Source organism: Chenopodium quinoa, unplaced genomic scaffold (genome assembly GCF_001683475.1).
Source record: "Chenopodium quinoa cultivar QQ74 unplaced genomic scaffold, ASM168347v1, whole genome shotgun sequence".
Classification (NCBI taxonomy): Eukaryota; Viridiplantae; Streptophyta; class Magnoliopsida; order Caryophyllales; family Amaranthaceae; genus Chenopodium; species Chenopodium quinoa.
In genome coordinates, this window is record NW_018742205.1 from 7,139,287 (window position 1) to 7,154,120 (window position 14,834).

Consider the following 14,834-nt stretch of genomic DNA (forward strand, 5'->3'; position numbering starts at 1 on the left):
GTGCTGGAACTTTAAGGCGCTGCTTTGCTTTGCAGAGCGGATCAATTCATACGGCACAAGAACCAGCCTATGCAAAGTAGCTAGCTCTTTGAATTTTGCCAATTTTAGTAGACTAGTTTTACTACAAGTTGGTAAGGTCAATAATATTCCCTCATATATATAGCACTTGTGAATTGCATAATTAACTTGTTAAAGTCTTTTCTTCAACTAAGTTCACTTAAATTTGGACTAGGAGCTGTCATGCATACTCATATATACCCCTTTTGACTTTTGAGAGTTAGAGACAAAAGGTAAAGGAGGTAATTCTCTTGTCAAAACGGATTAATCTCACAAACAATCCTCCTATTACACTCAAATATACATTATTTGGCACTAATGCCTAAGGATCAATGTGACCACAAGACAAGACCTGTAGATGCTCATACCATCCATCATCAAATTACCTACTAGAAGAGTTGCCGTTGTTGATCCTTCAAATCCTGAATTTCATCGCGGGTTCTTTGGAAAAGTTCTAGAACGTCCAATTTGCCCAAAACAAGAAATATTAATGGTTAAAGGTGTCTATCAAAAAGAGATGACGTATTGATTTGCCGATTCATTCTTTCTCGTTCTCCCCTAAGAAAATTCAATAAAAATTAATACGACTATTATAGAAAAATATTACAGGTAATTAAGTCAACCTTGCTATATACTGTACTTTGTATAATTGGTAGACACAGCTAGTACGAGTAGTCTGGTAGACTATCCTATAGTTTTGAAGGTAAATGTACAAAACTATGGTAACCTAAGTAGTTCTAAAACAGATAAAAAGATATGAAGATGTGATCCCATAAACTTTATATTCACTTAATTTTTTAAAATTTAACTTATTTAAAATTTACAATACATTAAGGATAATAATTAGTTTTTCTACATACATAACGAACTAACGATGATGGGTTGATAGCCATGAGTTATGCAATGTCTTCTCGATTTTAAGGATATATAGTGTAGACGTGTATCTTTTTATTTCACTTACTTTTTTTTTTTGTTCTCTCTTTATTATTTTAAATCTAATATGATATGATGTGAACGAAATTTAATTGCCAATATTGAATTCAACCCCCAAAATTTTACCAATCATGCATCAAAGCCACTCAAAATCTCAATATACTACGTATATTACAAACATCCTGAAAATAATAATATAGGACACATCATTTGAAGTGTCCGATACCGTATTGAACACGTGTCAAGTCTGATTATCGGGTACAACATACACCACCAGGAGCCACCACCTATTGGAAGTACACCGTAGTACTCTTACACCAAACGAAGGCACACATGAAAGGGCGCAATGCCGGAATTAAACCCCTATAGGACGTGGGTCTGATGAGTCACGGGCAGATGCGTCTTATGTCTCATGGCTCGATCACATGACTTATAATAGTAGGGGTTAATAAAGGTCGGACCCATTGCAATGAATTCTCCCTTTTATCACTGACTAAACCATTTTTGTAACTTAGTAATAACTAGTTTGCCTATGTCACATGGACCTTCTTAAATCTTCTCAACATCATTGTTTATCATCTATATTTGTATGCAATTATATGTTATGATTGGCCTCATGATTCTTGTTTTTGGTACTCTTCTACTCCATGATTTCTTCATCTATTTTTGTATGACACACTTTTTGTTCCTTAATTATTATATTATCTTTAAGTATTTGGGTACAGATAAGTAGACTTTATTAATCTAAACATACTACTTCGTATTAAATTAAACAAGAAATTAAAGGCATTGACTCTCTTCTCTTATATATATATTATATAAGTGCGTAATTAATAACACAATTCTTACACCAATACACTTACAATTAAAAGGCTTTTCATTTTGTTTTGAGTACATACAAGATATAACGTACTTATGAGCTCATTATTCACTCCAAGCCAATAATAGTTGGGGTACGATTACTTTTTTTTTTTTTATGTACAGGATTTACATCATATTGAAATTACACATCTTGTAATAATGATCGAACATAAACTAATTCAGCTTGATTAGAGCTACTTGACCTACTTGATGTGTGTATATTTTAACTTTATTTGTCTAATTGTGTTTAAGCTTTACCCAAAAGTTAGCTAAATTGCATATAGAAATGGACAATCCTAATTAAAAAGTTTAAATAGAAAATAATGGAGAAAGGTAGTCCGTATAACTTTTAGACTGCATTGGTTTAAAATTATATATGATTAAGATCGTGTAAAATAAACACATGATAATGCGTTACTTAGTACTTAAATTTTTTGGTAGAAGTGGTGTATCTAACATAATTGATTCTCCATATTTGTTTGGCAAAAGATAAGACCAACTAGCTAATTCCAATTTGAATTGACGTTGAAAGCCTTAATGATCACTTATGAAAACAAATTCAATTCTTTATAAAACCGTACACATTATGGTATATACTCTTTTCGTCTCAATATATAAATTAGTAAATTACGTATTGCCTATATATATATTGTTTGATTAGTAAACATTTCGTGCTCACTCTACTGTTTTTTCTGCTACTCTGCTTCTGAAACTTTGTACCACTTTACTTTTGATCGCACAAAAAATACATAAGGAGTTCATATAGATTGAAGTATTGGGTAGTAAGAAAGAATGCAAGGGGCATGCGTACTGGCATGGCTTAGAAATAGTTACTATAATGACGATCCCAATCCATGGCTCCCTACCTACTACACTATACATATATGTATATGATATATTTCCTCCGTTTCATAATGATTATATATATAAAGTTGATATTTAAAAATTTATATTGAGAAGTTTTCACAAGACTATATATACCTAAATATACAGTCAAAGTTTCTAAATTTGACCTCTAAAAAAGAGAAATGGTACGGTGCAACTTCATTATTCGAAATGTATAAGTACTATGAAATCAATAGAAAATCCAACCAAATTATGCAATAATATAAATTCACTTTAAAAGGGAAAAAAGTATACTGCTGGCGTATTTCAATTTGCTATGAAAGATCTCAAGTCTCAACAATGATAACTAAAGCAAAAAGGTTCTTGGAAGATATTTATGTAATCAATAATTTTAAACTTTCTTATAATAAAAAAATTAACTTTCTAATGATGATATTTTATATTTGTCCCTACTCGTAATACTCATCTCTAATGATGTGGCAAAAAGTCACTAATTAATCAGTCAATATGAGATAATTAAGGTAGGTTTAATTCACCTAGTTTCCCACTAAGTATTTCTTTTTGTACATTATTATTATTATTATTATCTTCTATATTATATACTTTATTACTATAGCTAGCCTAACAAGAAAGTTCTACTCTTGTTACTTCAAGAGGAACAATAATTCCAAGAGGTAGGAGTTAAGGTTTGGTATTCTAGTATTTAAAATCTAGAATAAAATAAAGTATAATTTCGATGACTAGGTTTGAAAGCAACCGAAACAAAAAGATGCTTAATCCATATCTCATACATGGAAAATGTTCTTATCAAATGATAGATCTAGAGAGCACGATCTCCTCATTTTCGTACATTCGATAATATAAAGATTTTCATCTAAGCTCAAATGCTCAATAATCAACAGAAAGGACATAATCCGTACTACACTAATAAATTATTGAAGAAAATATTGACCATCTAATAATATAGAGTATTAGAGTATGTATCTAATAATATAGAGTATTAGATTATGTTAGTTTTAATACGACGCCGATATATAGAAAATGAACCTTTGTATATATAATAATAGTGGTTGCTTCCCAATTTCATTGCATGATCTCCCCATGAACATCATAAAGAAATTTAAACTAATTATAAAAGAGCAATACATATTACATATATATAATAACATGTTATGGTTAATTATATGGTACTGTAATTAGTTGTCTCAAAAAAAAAATATGGTAATTAGTTTTGTAAGACCTTAACTGAATTGGAGCTCTAAGTTGGAAATGTAACTAAAGTTGTATAATATTTTGTGCCTTCGTTCTAAGCATATAAAATATAATCTTAGAAAAATACTTATAACCAATTATATCATTATTTTTCTTAGTTGATAGATACGGTCCAATATGGAGCTATGAAAGTTAACACTTAACAGATGTTGAAGAATCTCTTACAAAATTTCTTAAAAAGTTTTGGGATAATCTAATAAAATACTTGTAGATTCAAGCTTTTTAATTCTGATCTGAGACCCAGAATAAATTTGTGAAAATTGAATAATATCCCCCACTTAACTTTCCAAGATGTTCCCTTCTAAAAATCAAGCAAGACTCTTTGGATTTTTGTAAGTGGAAGTTTCTTTCTTTAAAACTAAATAAATAAAATTAGGAGAGTTATAAATATTGAATGTTGTCAATCTTGTCACATAGCTCCAAATCCTTCTTAGAATCATAGGCTTCAATTACAACAACTACAAACGGGAGAGATAGTCTACACGAATTTAAAATAAATTATCATGAAACATTAAAAATTATTTTACAAAAAAAACAAATGTCAGCTCCTAAAAAAAAATCATCTAAATCTCATTATACTTCTATTTTGTTAAGAGTTGGCCTTAAAAATTTATTGTCAAAAAAAAATCTAACATGCGAAGCAAAGTTACAAACAAGAATATACGTACATATATATAACTATATAAGTACACAGTTTTACAGGAATTTTATTAGTTCGACGGTTTATCATCAATTAAGAAAACAAACTCTATTAAATTGTTTTATAAATCCCAAATTTCCTATAACTTCGAATTTAAAAAGAAATAAATAAATAAATAAAAAGTTATAAAAAAAAAAAACCTTAGTATTGGTGATAAATTGTGTCAAAAATCTCAAAGTATTTTTTATGTTCTTAATCAAATTTTTTTACCCACAACTTCACATTTGTTTTTCCTCCCGCTCTTCTCTCCTTTTTTCAGCTTTGCTCTTGTGATACAAGAAATTGAATAACAAGCTATTTATTTAAGTATTGCCATAAGTCAACTTTGTCACCAATAAAGAATGTAAAAGAACATATCAGTTTAAATTCCATTTTCGTATATAACTGAAAGCATAAGAACAATTATTGTATGCCAAATTTACGCAAAATGTCTACTAATTTGCTAACAAGAATCAACGCCTATACACTTGTTATTGTCTAAACCTTTAAACTGTATCGCTTTAATTAAAATAATAAAATTGTATCACACGTTCACTTTATTCTTGCATAGTCCGTCCTTCATATGTCCTCAACTGCTTAAATCACTCCACACCTTCTCCACAAAAACAAAGAGGGACCAAAAGTTTGGTAATATTACCCCATCTAACCCGCCCTTTTCCCAGCATAAAGGAGGTCACACTCTACTTGTGTCTTTTACTAATTTCATCATCTTGATAAATAAATTGTTTTGTTAAAAATAAAAAATTAATTGACATCCATTGTTTTAATTAAAAAAGAGTAATCAATGATTCTATGGTTGATTTTAAAAGAAAAAACATTTATAATTAATTTTAACATAAAAATAAATCAAATATCAGTCAATAAAAAATTAAGTATTATGGTAGTCATTCTAAGGATGACTACCATAGAATTTTTATAAGAAAATAGAAATAAAGAAAAGATTAATACTCAAATCACTCTGTATAAGCATCCCTTACTACGATGTATAAGAAAATAGAAATAAAGAAAAAATTAATCCTCCGTATTATTAACACCGACTAATATATACGTGTTGTCATCATATTTCAGACGTCGCGTAACTATTGAAATGCATTTAATGCTTATATACAGCCTAAAGGACTACTGTTTTATACTCCAATTTGAATACATCATAATTGTTTTTTAGATAGAAAATCAATTGTCTACTACTCACAATAATTAATTAATATTGGTAGCATTCTAGCTTTCATCAACTTTTAAATATTCTAGTAACCACAAGTATAACCGTACCACTTGACATCAAAACAAACAAACGTAGGTAAACCAAAAAATCTCATACTATAAATTTAAATTATTCCTCCTATAATTTTTTTCAAGAATTTTCACTTTCTAGAGAAAATAGAACTACTACCCCAAATTTTAAGGGAATCATCTAATCATACCTACAAAAACTAGCCTCTTGGTCCCCAATTTGGATAACAATTAACCAACCTTTCAACTATACTACCTTACAAATACACATACAACCCCTTTTTTTTTGGCCTTTTTTATATTACACCTCTATTGTTATCTCCCTTTGCTTAGCTTAGCTTAGCTTATCCATTTCTCTCCTTGTTAAGTTCTCTCTTGTTAAATATGGCTATGATGATGCACCGGAAGTTGTCGGAGATGGCAGTAGCGGCACCGACTACGACGAATAACCGGACGGGAGCACCATCGAATATGGATACTCAGCTGACTCAAGCTAACTTTGACACCAACATGGTGATCATCTTGGCTGCTTTGTTGTGTGCTTTGATATGTGCTTTAGGGTTGAACTCTATGGTACGGTGTGTTTTAAGGTGTGGGCCACGGTTCGGGATGGAGACCGCGGAACAGGCTGCCGCACGGATGTCAGCCACTGGGCTTAAAAAAAGCGCGTTAAAGAAAATACCTGTTGCCGTCTATGGGGCAGACGGGAATAAAGGAGGGTCATCAAACATGAGTATGGATCCAAGCGATGACACAGAGTGCCCCATTTGTCTAGGGGAGTTTATTGATGGGGATAAAGTGAGAGTGCTCCCTAAGTGTAACCATAAGTTCCACGTGTCGTGTATTGACACGTGGCTTGGGTCCCACTCGTCGTGCCCCAACTGCCGCCACTCGTTACTAGAGACTATTGGCTCTACGTCGAAGGCAGCAGGAGGGGACATAATAAACGAAGGGGGTGGCCTACCAGCGCCACCGCCACGTGACGGTGGCGATAGCAGTGACAGACAGGACCACGTGGTGGTTGAGGTGAGTGGTGGGAGTTGAGTTAGTATTAATTGTGATTTTTTTTTGTTTATGTTTTGTGTATTGGTGGAAAAAATTAGTGGTCCTGTAAAAAGAAAGTTAGATTGTTATGTATTACAAAAAGAGGGAGAAGCTTAGCTAAGATAGCTAAGTCAAATTGATCAATTACACCAGTCTTTTTTTTGTTGAGATGCCATTTTGGAAGGTACAACCATTTTCCTTCTTTTGACTATCATCTTTCATCTTCTATTTGGTGTTTCATTTCCTTTTGTGTTTTATTTTTTTTTAGCTTTGTTACTCCTTGAGAATTTTGGATGCTTGATATAAGCAACACTAAATTTGTTTTGTACATAAAATGGAAAGTTGTAATACATGAAACAATGTATGGATTGGAGTACAATAATTGGTATGTATAACTATACTTCATATAGTAGTTTTATTTTGTAGGTCGATGACTCAATCAGAATTCTCTTGTTAGGTTATTGAGAGAATAATTGGAGAGGTGTTTTTGAAAATAGATATTATAGTTCTCTTCAATTACAATCCGGTAATGTGATGGTTCAATAATAGAAGAGAATCATCCCGACATATTACGATCACAAAAAACTTTAATAGAGTTATAACTGACTCGTTTTGGATATTTGCATTTGGGTCCATTATATATATAGAGATTCATATTCAAATTTTTGTTTACCGACGAAAATTCATAAATTTTTCTCTTTCTTGTGTAGTTTTCTCAACGTATCCCATTATTTAAATAATTTGGTTATGTTGTCACATTAGAGGGTAAAAATACATTAAATTACGCAATTTGTTAGTCTTTTAACTTCGAAGTGAACATTTGAAAAACTAACCTTTTCATAGATACAGATGGGTTGGGTGAGATAGTGACTGGTGAGAGAAGCACTCTATTATGTACAAGTACAATAATGGCTTTTCATATATTCTAAAGGAATAGTTTTGCAATAGGCATTTGATTAAAGTATATGTTCACTTTATCTCTAAATGTTTCTCTATATTATGAATTATTTTTTCCATGTTTATGTTTACAATTATGTATTCGTAAAATATACGAAGTATATGTTCTTTAATTCGCATTTTAAAAGAGTTTCATATTATTATGTTTTAGTATGTTTTTAATATTAAAGGGAATTTTATAGTGAAAAATTTATGTTCAATACTGAATGATGTACGAAATATTTATGTGAAAACACAGGAAGTCAATCAATATACCACAAACCAATATATAACTCTTTGTAGGTGTAAGGGGTGCGTTGTACCTACTTGAAATTCAAACACATAACAAGCAATTAGCATTGCAACACGCATATTCTACACAATTTTGATCTTAAACGTAAAAATTAGAGTATACAGCTTTTCAACAACTTTTATATATAGGCAAAGTATACTTCTTCCGTTTTACTCATTTTTGGGATGTGTTATTAATTAAGTTAGAGCTACTAACAATAATTGATTAAATACACATTAGTGGAGTAATTAGATAGTAGTGGGTCCATGTCCAAGCTGTTGAGATAATTGAATTTGGCAGTTGGAGATACAATTGACAACTTTGGAATATGCAAGTTTTCTGTGAGTTTGTCACATACTTGACATCTTTTGGCCCACAGAAATATGGTTTAAACTAGTGGTCACCAATTTATCTCTATTAAATTTTGATCTTTATGATTTTATATTCATTTGTAGGATTTTTAGTGTATATTGTAGAATATATAGGATACAAAAGTAGATCTGTAGTTTGACACTGATAATTTTAAAAATAAAATTATAAATCAATTTAGTAGTCATGTCATTCAAGAACAGAATTTTGTTGCACACTTGCATGCATATAGCCAATTAGCCTCACCAATGGGCTGGCTTTGACAGTTAGATCAATCTAGTCGACTCGAAGATTAGAAAATGTTTATTTCATCGATAACTGCCATTACGAGTAATTATTGCATGATCTTGAAAATCTTGTCCGTCAAGGACTTAGACAGGGCTCAAGATAGATGTGCAATTTGTTCCAATTGAGGGGAGGTAATATTGATGAGAACGAGTAGATTTTACCGCTAGCAATTGCTACTACTCAATTTTGATTGTACTTTGATATTGTTTACTATCTTATAAAGTGTACTTTAGACTTGATTGGTTCAATTGACACAATCCAAGTTTGAACTAATTAACCTAGTCACGTGATGACAAAGAAGTCCAAGTTGTTACTGATTATCAACTGAAATTAGCATGTTAGCCTCAAAAGATTTAAGACATTATATATAGTTGTTAGACGACCACATTATTGGTGAAACTTTTTTACAACCTCATTCTATTATCCGAAGAGTTTTTGAACTTTTTTCCTCAAATTATCAAACTTTATCTGAATTTATTTTCTGGAAATAAATGAATGTAAGGTGAGCAAATTAAAATAGGACCTATATACATTTATTATAAAATTATACAAGTTATTAAAATGAATTATTTGTTGCACATGGGTAATAATTAGGATTTTATCACGCGACTATCAAAATTTGATTTATTTAGAGATTATATGGACCTGCAGGAACAAAATCATTCAATAGTTTTTGTTTCAAGAAAAAATTATTTAATAATTCTATCTCTTAAAATTTCTTATGATGGCAAATGAGTCATTCGACACCAATTTGGAGCAAACTTGTAATTCTAAATTTTTAGCGATAAGTTTATTTTATTTTTGTCCATTTGAGTCACATTCAAGTTTGATGTAAACTCATTCTCTTAATCGTGTGATAAACTATTAAATTAATTATACTATTATGATACACTTGTATTAATCAAATAATAGTTGGATTAAATTTAGAGCCACATACGTTGAGATCGGGTAATTCAGATTGGATATCATGTTTAGTCAATTTTAAATTTTTAGAGGTGTACTTATGAATGACCCATACTAGACATATAAAACTCCAAAACCCTCAAGTTTAAGACATAGATTTTGATGCATCTCACCATCTTCATTAATGGATGTATGTGTCTTCTTCTCATATGCCAAAAAACTTCAACTTAATTATAGCTTGGATAGTATGTAGGCAATGTAGCATTCAGCATGGGTGTGGCCGATGCAAGGTTTCACAATTGTTCGGAGGAGAAAGATCAAGTGCCAAATTAAATAAATAGTGTACTTGTATCTATTTTTACATATTATAATAAATAAATCTACTTTTTATATTAGTTCCAGACTTCAACTATTGATATCTTTAGTTATCAACAATTTAATTATAATTATAAAATTATGAAGAGTAACCATGCATTAAAGGCAAATATATGTTTTTTTCTTAAATATAAACCATTAAAATTCAAAGATATTACAGTAAAATATGTGAAGGCAAAAGCTAATGAGCGCTCGGGGGCGTTAGATAAGAGAACTAAATGTGGAAATATTATAGTAAAATTAACATTAATTACACCCGATCGATGCGTGATTTTGTCATGCATTCCGAACTTAATATTATTTTAAGTAATATATTAATCCCTTATCTAACGCTTCGGGGCGTTTATTAGCAAGATTCATATGTGAATAGTGTTAAAAAAAGTATTTCAATGTTCTTATTTCCACTTATTTCAGGAAAAATAAATTTAAATAAGAGCTATTTCGTATTCCGTGATAAATTATTGCAACTTTAAATAAGATAAACTAGGGAAAAATAAGTTTGTGTAAGGATTAATTGATTAGTGTTTCTAAGTTTAATACAGTATACGTACAATTAGAATAAGGATATTGCTAACGAACGTTCCCGAGGCGTTAGATAAGCATTTATAATATTTTCTAAAATAGTATTAATTTGGGAATGCATGCTAAAATGACATGACAATCGGTGTAATTAATATTCATTTTAAATAATTTAATATTCTACTTTTAATTATCTTATCCAATACTCTCGAGAAGTTCGTTAGCTTTTTCCTTAGAATAATTCTACAGTGTATAAGTTTTCACTTTTAACAAATTTAAATTAGTCCAAAAAATATAAAATAAATAAAATCGGGTGAATAAATACAAGCTAAACAGAAATGAAAGAAGTACTATGAAAAGTACCCAAGGAGCTACTGGAAAGTATTCTTTCGTGTTGATATAAATACAATTCGAGTGAAAAAGGCAAAATTGGACACGTAATTCATGTCCAAAAATTAAATGAACGTTCATTAATAAATAAAATATATTATGGACCACCTCTTATTAATTCATATCTACCAGCTAAATGAATCATTTAATTGACCAAGTTAGTAATCTCAGTACATAATCATACCACGGAGCATCAATGACAATGACCTTACGTTTTAAAGCATTTCATATAGAGTAACGTAGTTTTCTTAATAAAAATGTGCGACCTACATTAATTATTTCTTAGTTGATCATCTGATACCCGTACACGTTAATGAAGGCAGAATGCTAGTACTATTAGTCACTCTTATGTCCTATCTATAGCCACGGTTTATTATGACGATAGATGTCAACTAATTTAGTTTATCAAATTTTTGGATCAGGTGTATACCGAATTGAATTGGATGTTATGTCTTAATTCTTTCCCCATGAACAAATGAACAACTTCAAAGAAAGTGAAGATTGGTTGAAAGACCTAAAATAAAGTAGAGAGAAAGTAACTTGCCATAATTAAGTAGAGAGAAAGTAACATGCCATTACAGAAATGGAACAAGTTATGCATGGGGAATAATTAATAAGAGATGGATTGGAAGAATATGTGATTTATAAAATTTATAATCCTAAGCTAGTTTGATTGACATCTTAGGTCATCCATTAAGAAGTCTTAAAAAAAAAACGTACAAGAAATCACTCAATTTATTGAGCATATACAAGTTGATCTTCATGATAAACAAAAAGTATTATCTAGTGGCATTTCTGTATAAGTTAACAACTTTTATTAAATACGGCCTACATAAATGTTGATTTATTTACGAAAATGTCATGCTGACTGTGATATTTTGTTGATTTATTATACAGTATTGTCACTAGATAAACGATTTTTGTTTATTTTGAAGATTAACTGGGGCTCCCACCACTGCTTAATCTACTATCACTAATACTACCTCCGTTTCAAATTATTTGCAACGATTAGACATTTTCTCATCACATTTTATGTCAAGTCGTTAAAATAATTTGAAACAAAGGTATCCCATCAAATTTCAAAAGGTAGATTTACAAGAGTAGCTTCTTCTTAAATGATAGTAAACCATAAACTTGGTCACACAATTAAATTATTCCTCAGCTAAAGTATCTCCAATCGTTATAGCTAGAGACTTGTTTGTAATTTGGAAAATTTAATTTCCTGGCTAATAGCTTGATCATTAGAGCTAAAAAATGAAATTAATTAGCTTGGTCGAGCTAATTTGTTTGTGTAAAAACTTGCTAAAAAGAGAGCTTGATGATATATTAATATATAAAATTAAATTTTTAAGCTAATTAAGAAATTATGGCTTAGATAAATTACAAGCTAATAACTAACCATTGGGATACAAACTAGTTACAAAGATTATATGCCATAACAAACTAATTTACTTATCAGTTTACCATTGGAGTTAGTTGCTCTAGCTAACCAATAATTACTCTGTACTTTTCTTGGGGGTAATTAATCTGTATTTAATTAGCATATTCGCTAAGAACGATATCCCTATTTTTGAGTTATTCTACTAGTCTACCATGTTGATATGTAACATATCTCGAGTTTAAAACCACTCTTGATTGTTTTATTCTAGTTACGATAGAATTTACCCTAGTTTGCGTACTAATCAACAATTAATACAAACTACCTCAAAGACTTGCAAGAAATACAATCACTAATAATTAAAGAAAATCTTAGTGAAATAGATAGAAACGCACTTATAGTGCGTGTCACAAAGTTATTTCAATGATCTTAACATTTATACTCAAGCGTGTGACTACGTGAAGGTCATTTTAATCATCAATGCATACCTTATACCTACTATTTCTTAATAATAACATCAATTTTATTTAACAATCACTACACAAAATAAATTGTCATATACTATATACTCAACTGTAAATGCTAATATCCATTCGCTTTTGGTATATTCAAATTCTTGTAATCTTGTCACTTTATTACGAGGTGATGGAGGTGGCGACATCAATATCCTGTGACTTTTAAGAAAGATTCAACACCAAGGTTCGTCCTTTCATCAATGCGGTATTTACAAGGCAGATAGACAACGCGTGCACATGGCTCACCATACTGCAGGAGAAGCAGCAACTCATTTAATTTGCTTTAATAGTAATGTGTAATTTAATTTTGGTTTGATGTTTTTAACCTTTGTCAAAAAAAAAAACAAAAAACTTAAAACTCTTAAAAATTAAATTTCTTTAATTAATTAATTATAAATTTCAAAGGTACCTACGTACATACTTAATTTGTTATGTAACTTGATCATTTAGCATTTTAGTAAGTCTAGTGTATTTCTTAATTAGGACAAAGTAAATTAAATGGTACCTGCATAATAAACGGAATTATGGAGTTCAGGAAGTCAGTCAAGGGACCTTGTCAATTGTGATGCTGCTGTTTGAAACTATGCGGCTGACCTATGGCTTCAGTCTTAAGGACCGCCCGATCACCTTTGCTGCTACTCTCTGCAAGGATTCACAGGATATGATGTTGAAACTCGGACTCATAGCAATATTCTAAGATTTCATTTGCAGCAGATGTGCATGCACAACATCCATAACAGCAGCAGCTGATCTTAATTCTTAAGAGACTTGAATTGGCATCAGTCTAGACTTCGAGATTAAATACTTGAGAGTATTGACTGTCTATCGATCTCTTTTTGGTGTCAATGTCGAACTTGGTTGTGTTGCACTGTCTGTAACTTGGTCAAGTTCAATAATCAATACGGAGTAGTAAGTAAAAATCTTTTGGTTATGTATGTTGTTTTTATTTGCCTCTCTGCCTCCAATCTGCCATTCTGATTTCTGAAACTTGTTGGTCTTTTGAAGGCGAGATTTACACAACTCTTTGATTTCCTTGTCTTTCTAAACCTTACCCATGTACTTTCATCCCACTTGACTAAATGCCCTGGATTAGGCGGATCCTGCTCTTTATTCGTTGCTAAATTGTTCAATTTCGCTGAATTTCTGAGATTGTGTTTAAATTATGTGAAGAAGCTTTGGCTTGTGCAAATCTAGAACTGTTAAAGTTTAAATTGAAAAATATAAATAAAGACTCTTAAGAGGTTAAACATGGTGATCATGTTTTAGCAAATTTGTAGCTAAAGTTTATGGCTGCAATAAATCAGCGTTCTTTGTCCCTTTAACTAATGGCCATCTATTTTTTGATGAACTTTCTAATACGAAGTAGTCTGTAAAATGATTTTGTTTTTAATAAAGACATTACGCGCATTGGGATAGCATCATAGCATCACTTTTGTTTATACTGTACTGTATTTTCAAAATAAGTGTGTTTACTCAATTGCCATAATTTTTTAGTTTGAAAGTACAACGAAGTTGAGATTGGCCATAAACCCATAATCATCTATTTTCGAAATTTAAGACCTGTATAAAAGACGTGGAAGATATTACTGTACAAAGTATTTCTGATTTCCTAGAATTTTCATTTCGTTTACAAGATCGTCCAACAAGCTAGTTCATCAGGTGCTTAAGCATGGGTGACTGGTTGAGGGTGGTCAAATGCTCAAATCTCAAGGTCCGTGTTTAGGTTGTGGGTTAAATACATAACCAATGCATTCCAAATAAAACATTCATTCCACCAAGAGCTTATATATGTATCAAGATTAGGGATGGCAACGGATTCATTTTCTTTCAATCCAGTTCATTGCATACCCATACTTTCTATTAGTCCATCATGACAGTTCACTAGTAACTTCTTTGGTAAGAGCGCAACACAAGGCAATGCATTAG

General features: G+C 30.8%; 1 protein-coding gene across 1 annotated transcript; it reads left to right on the forward strand.

Annotated features, from left to right (window-relative positions):
• Positions 1 to 5,888: 5,888 nt before the first annotated feature.
• On the forward strand, positions 5,889 to 7,157 carry LOC110731185 (RING-H2 finger protein ATL74-like). Its single transcript, XM_021911016.1, has one exon. It carries the CDS (start codon positions 6,284 to 6,286, stop codon positions 6,941 to 6,943), a length of 660 nt encoding a protein of 219 aa, XP_021766708.1. The 5' UTR covers positions 5,889 to 6,283; the 3' UTR covers positions 6,944 to 7,157.
• The last annotated feature ends 7,677 nt before the right edge of the window (positions 7,158 to 14,834 follow it).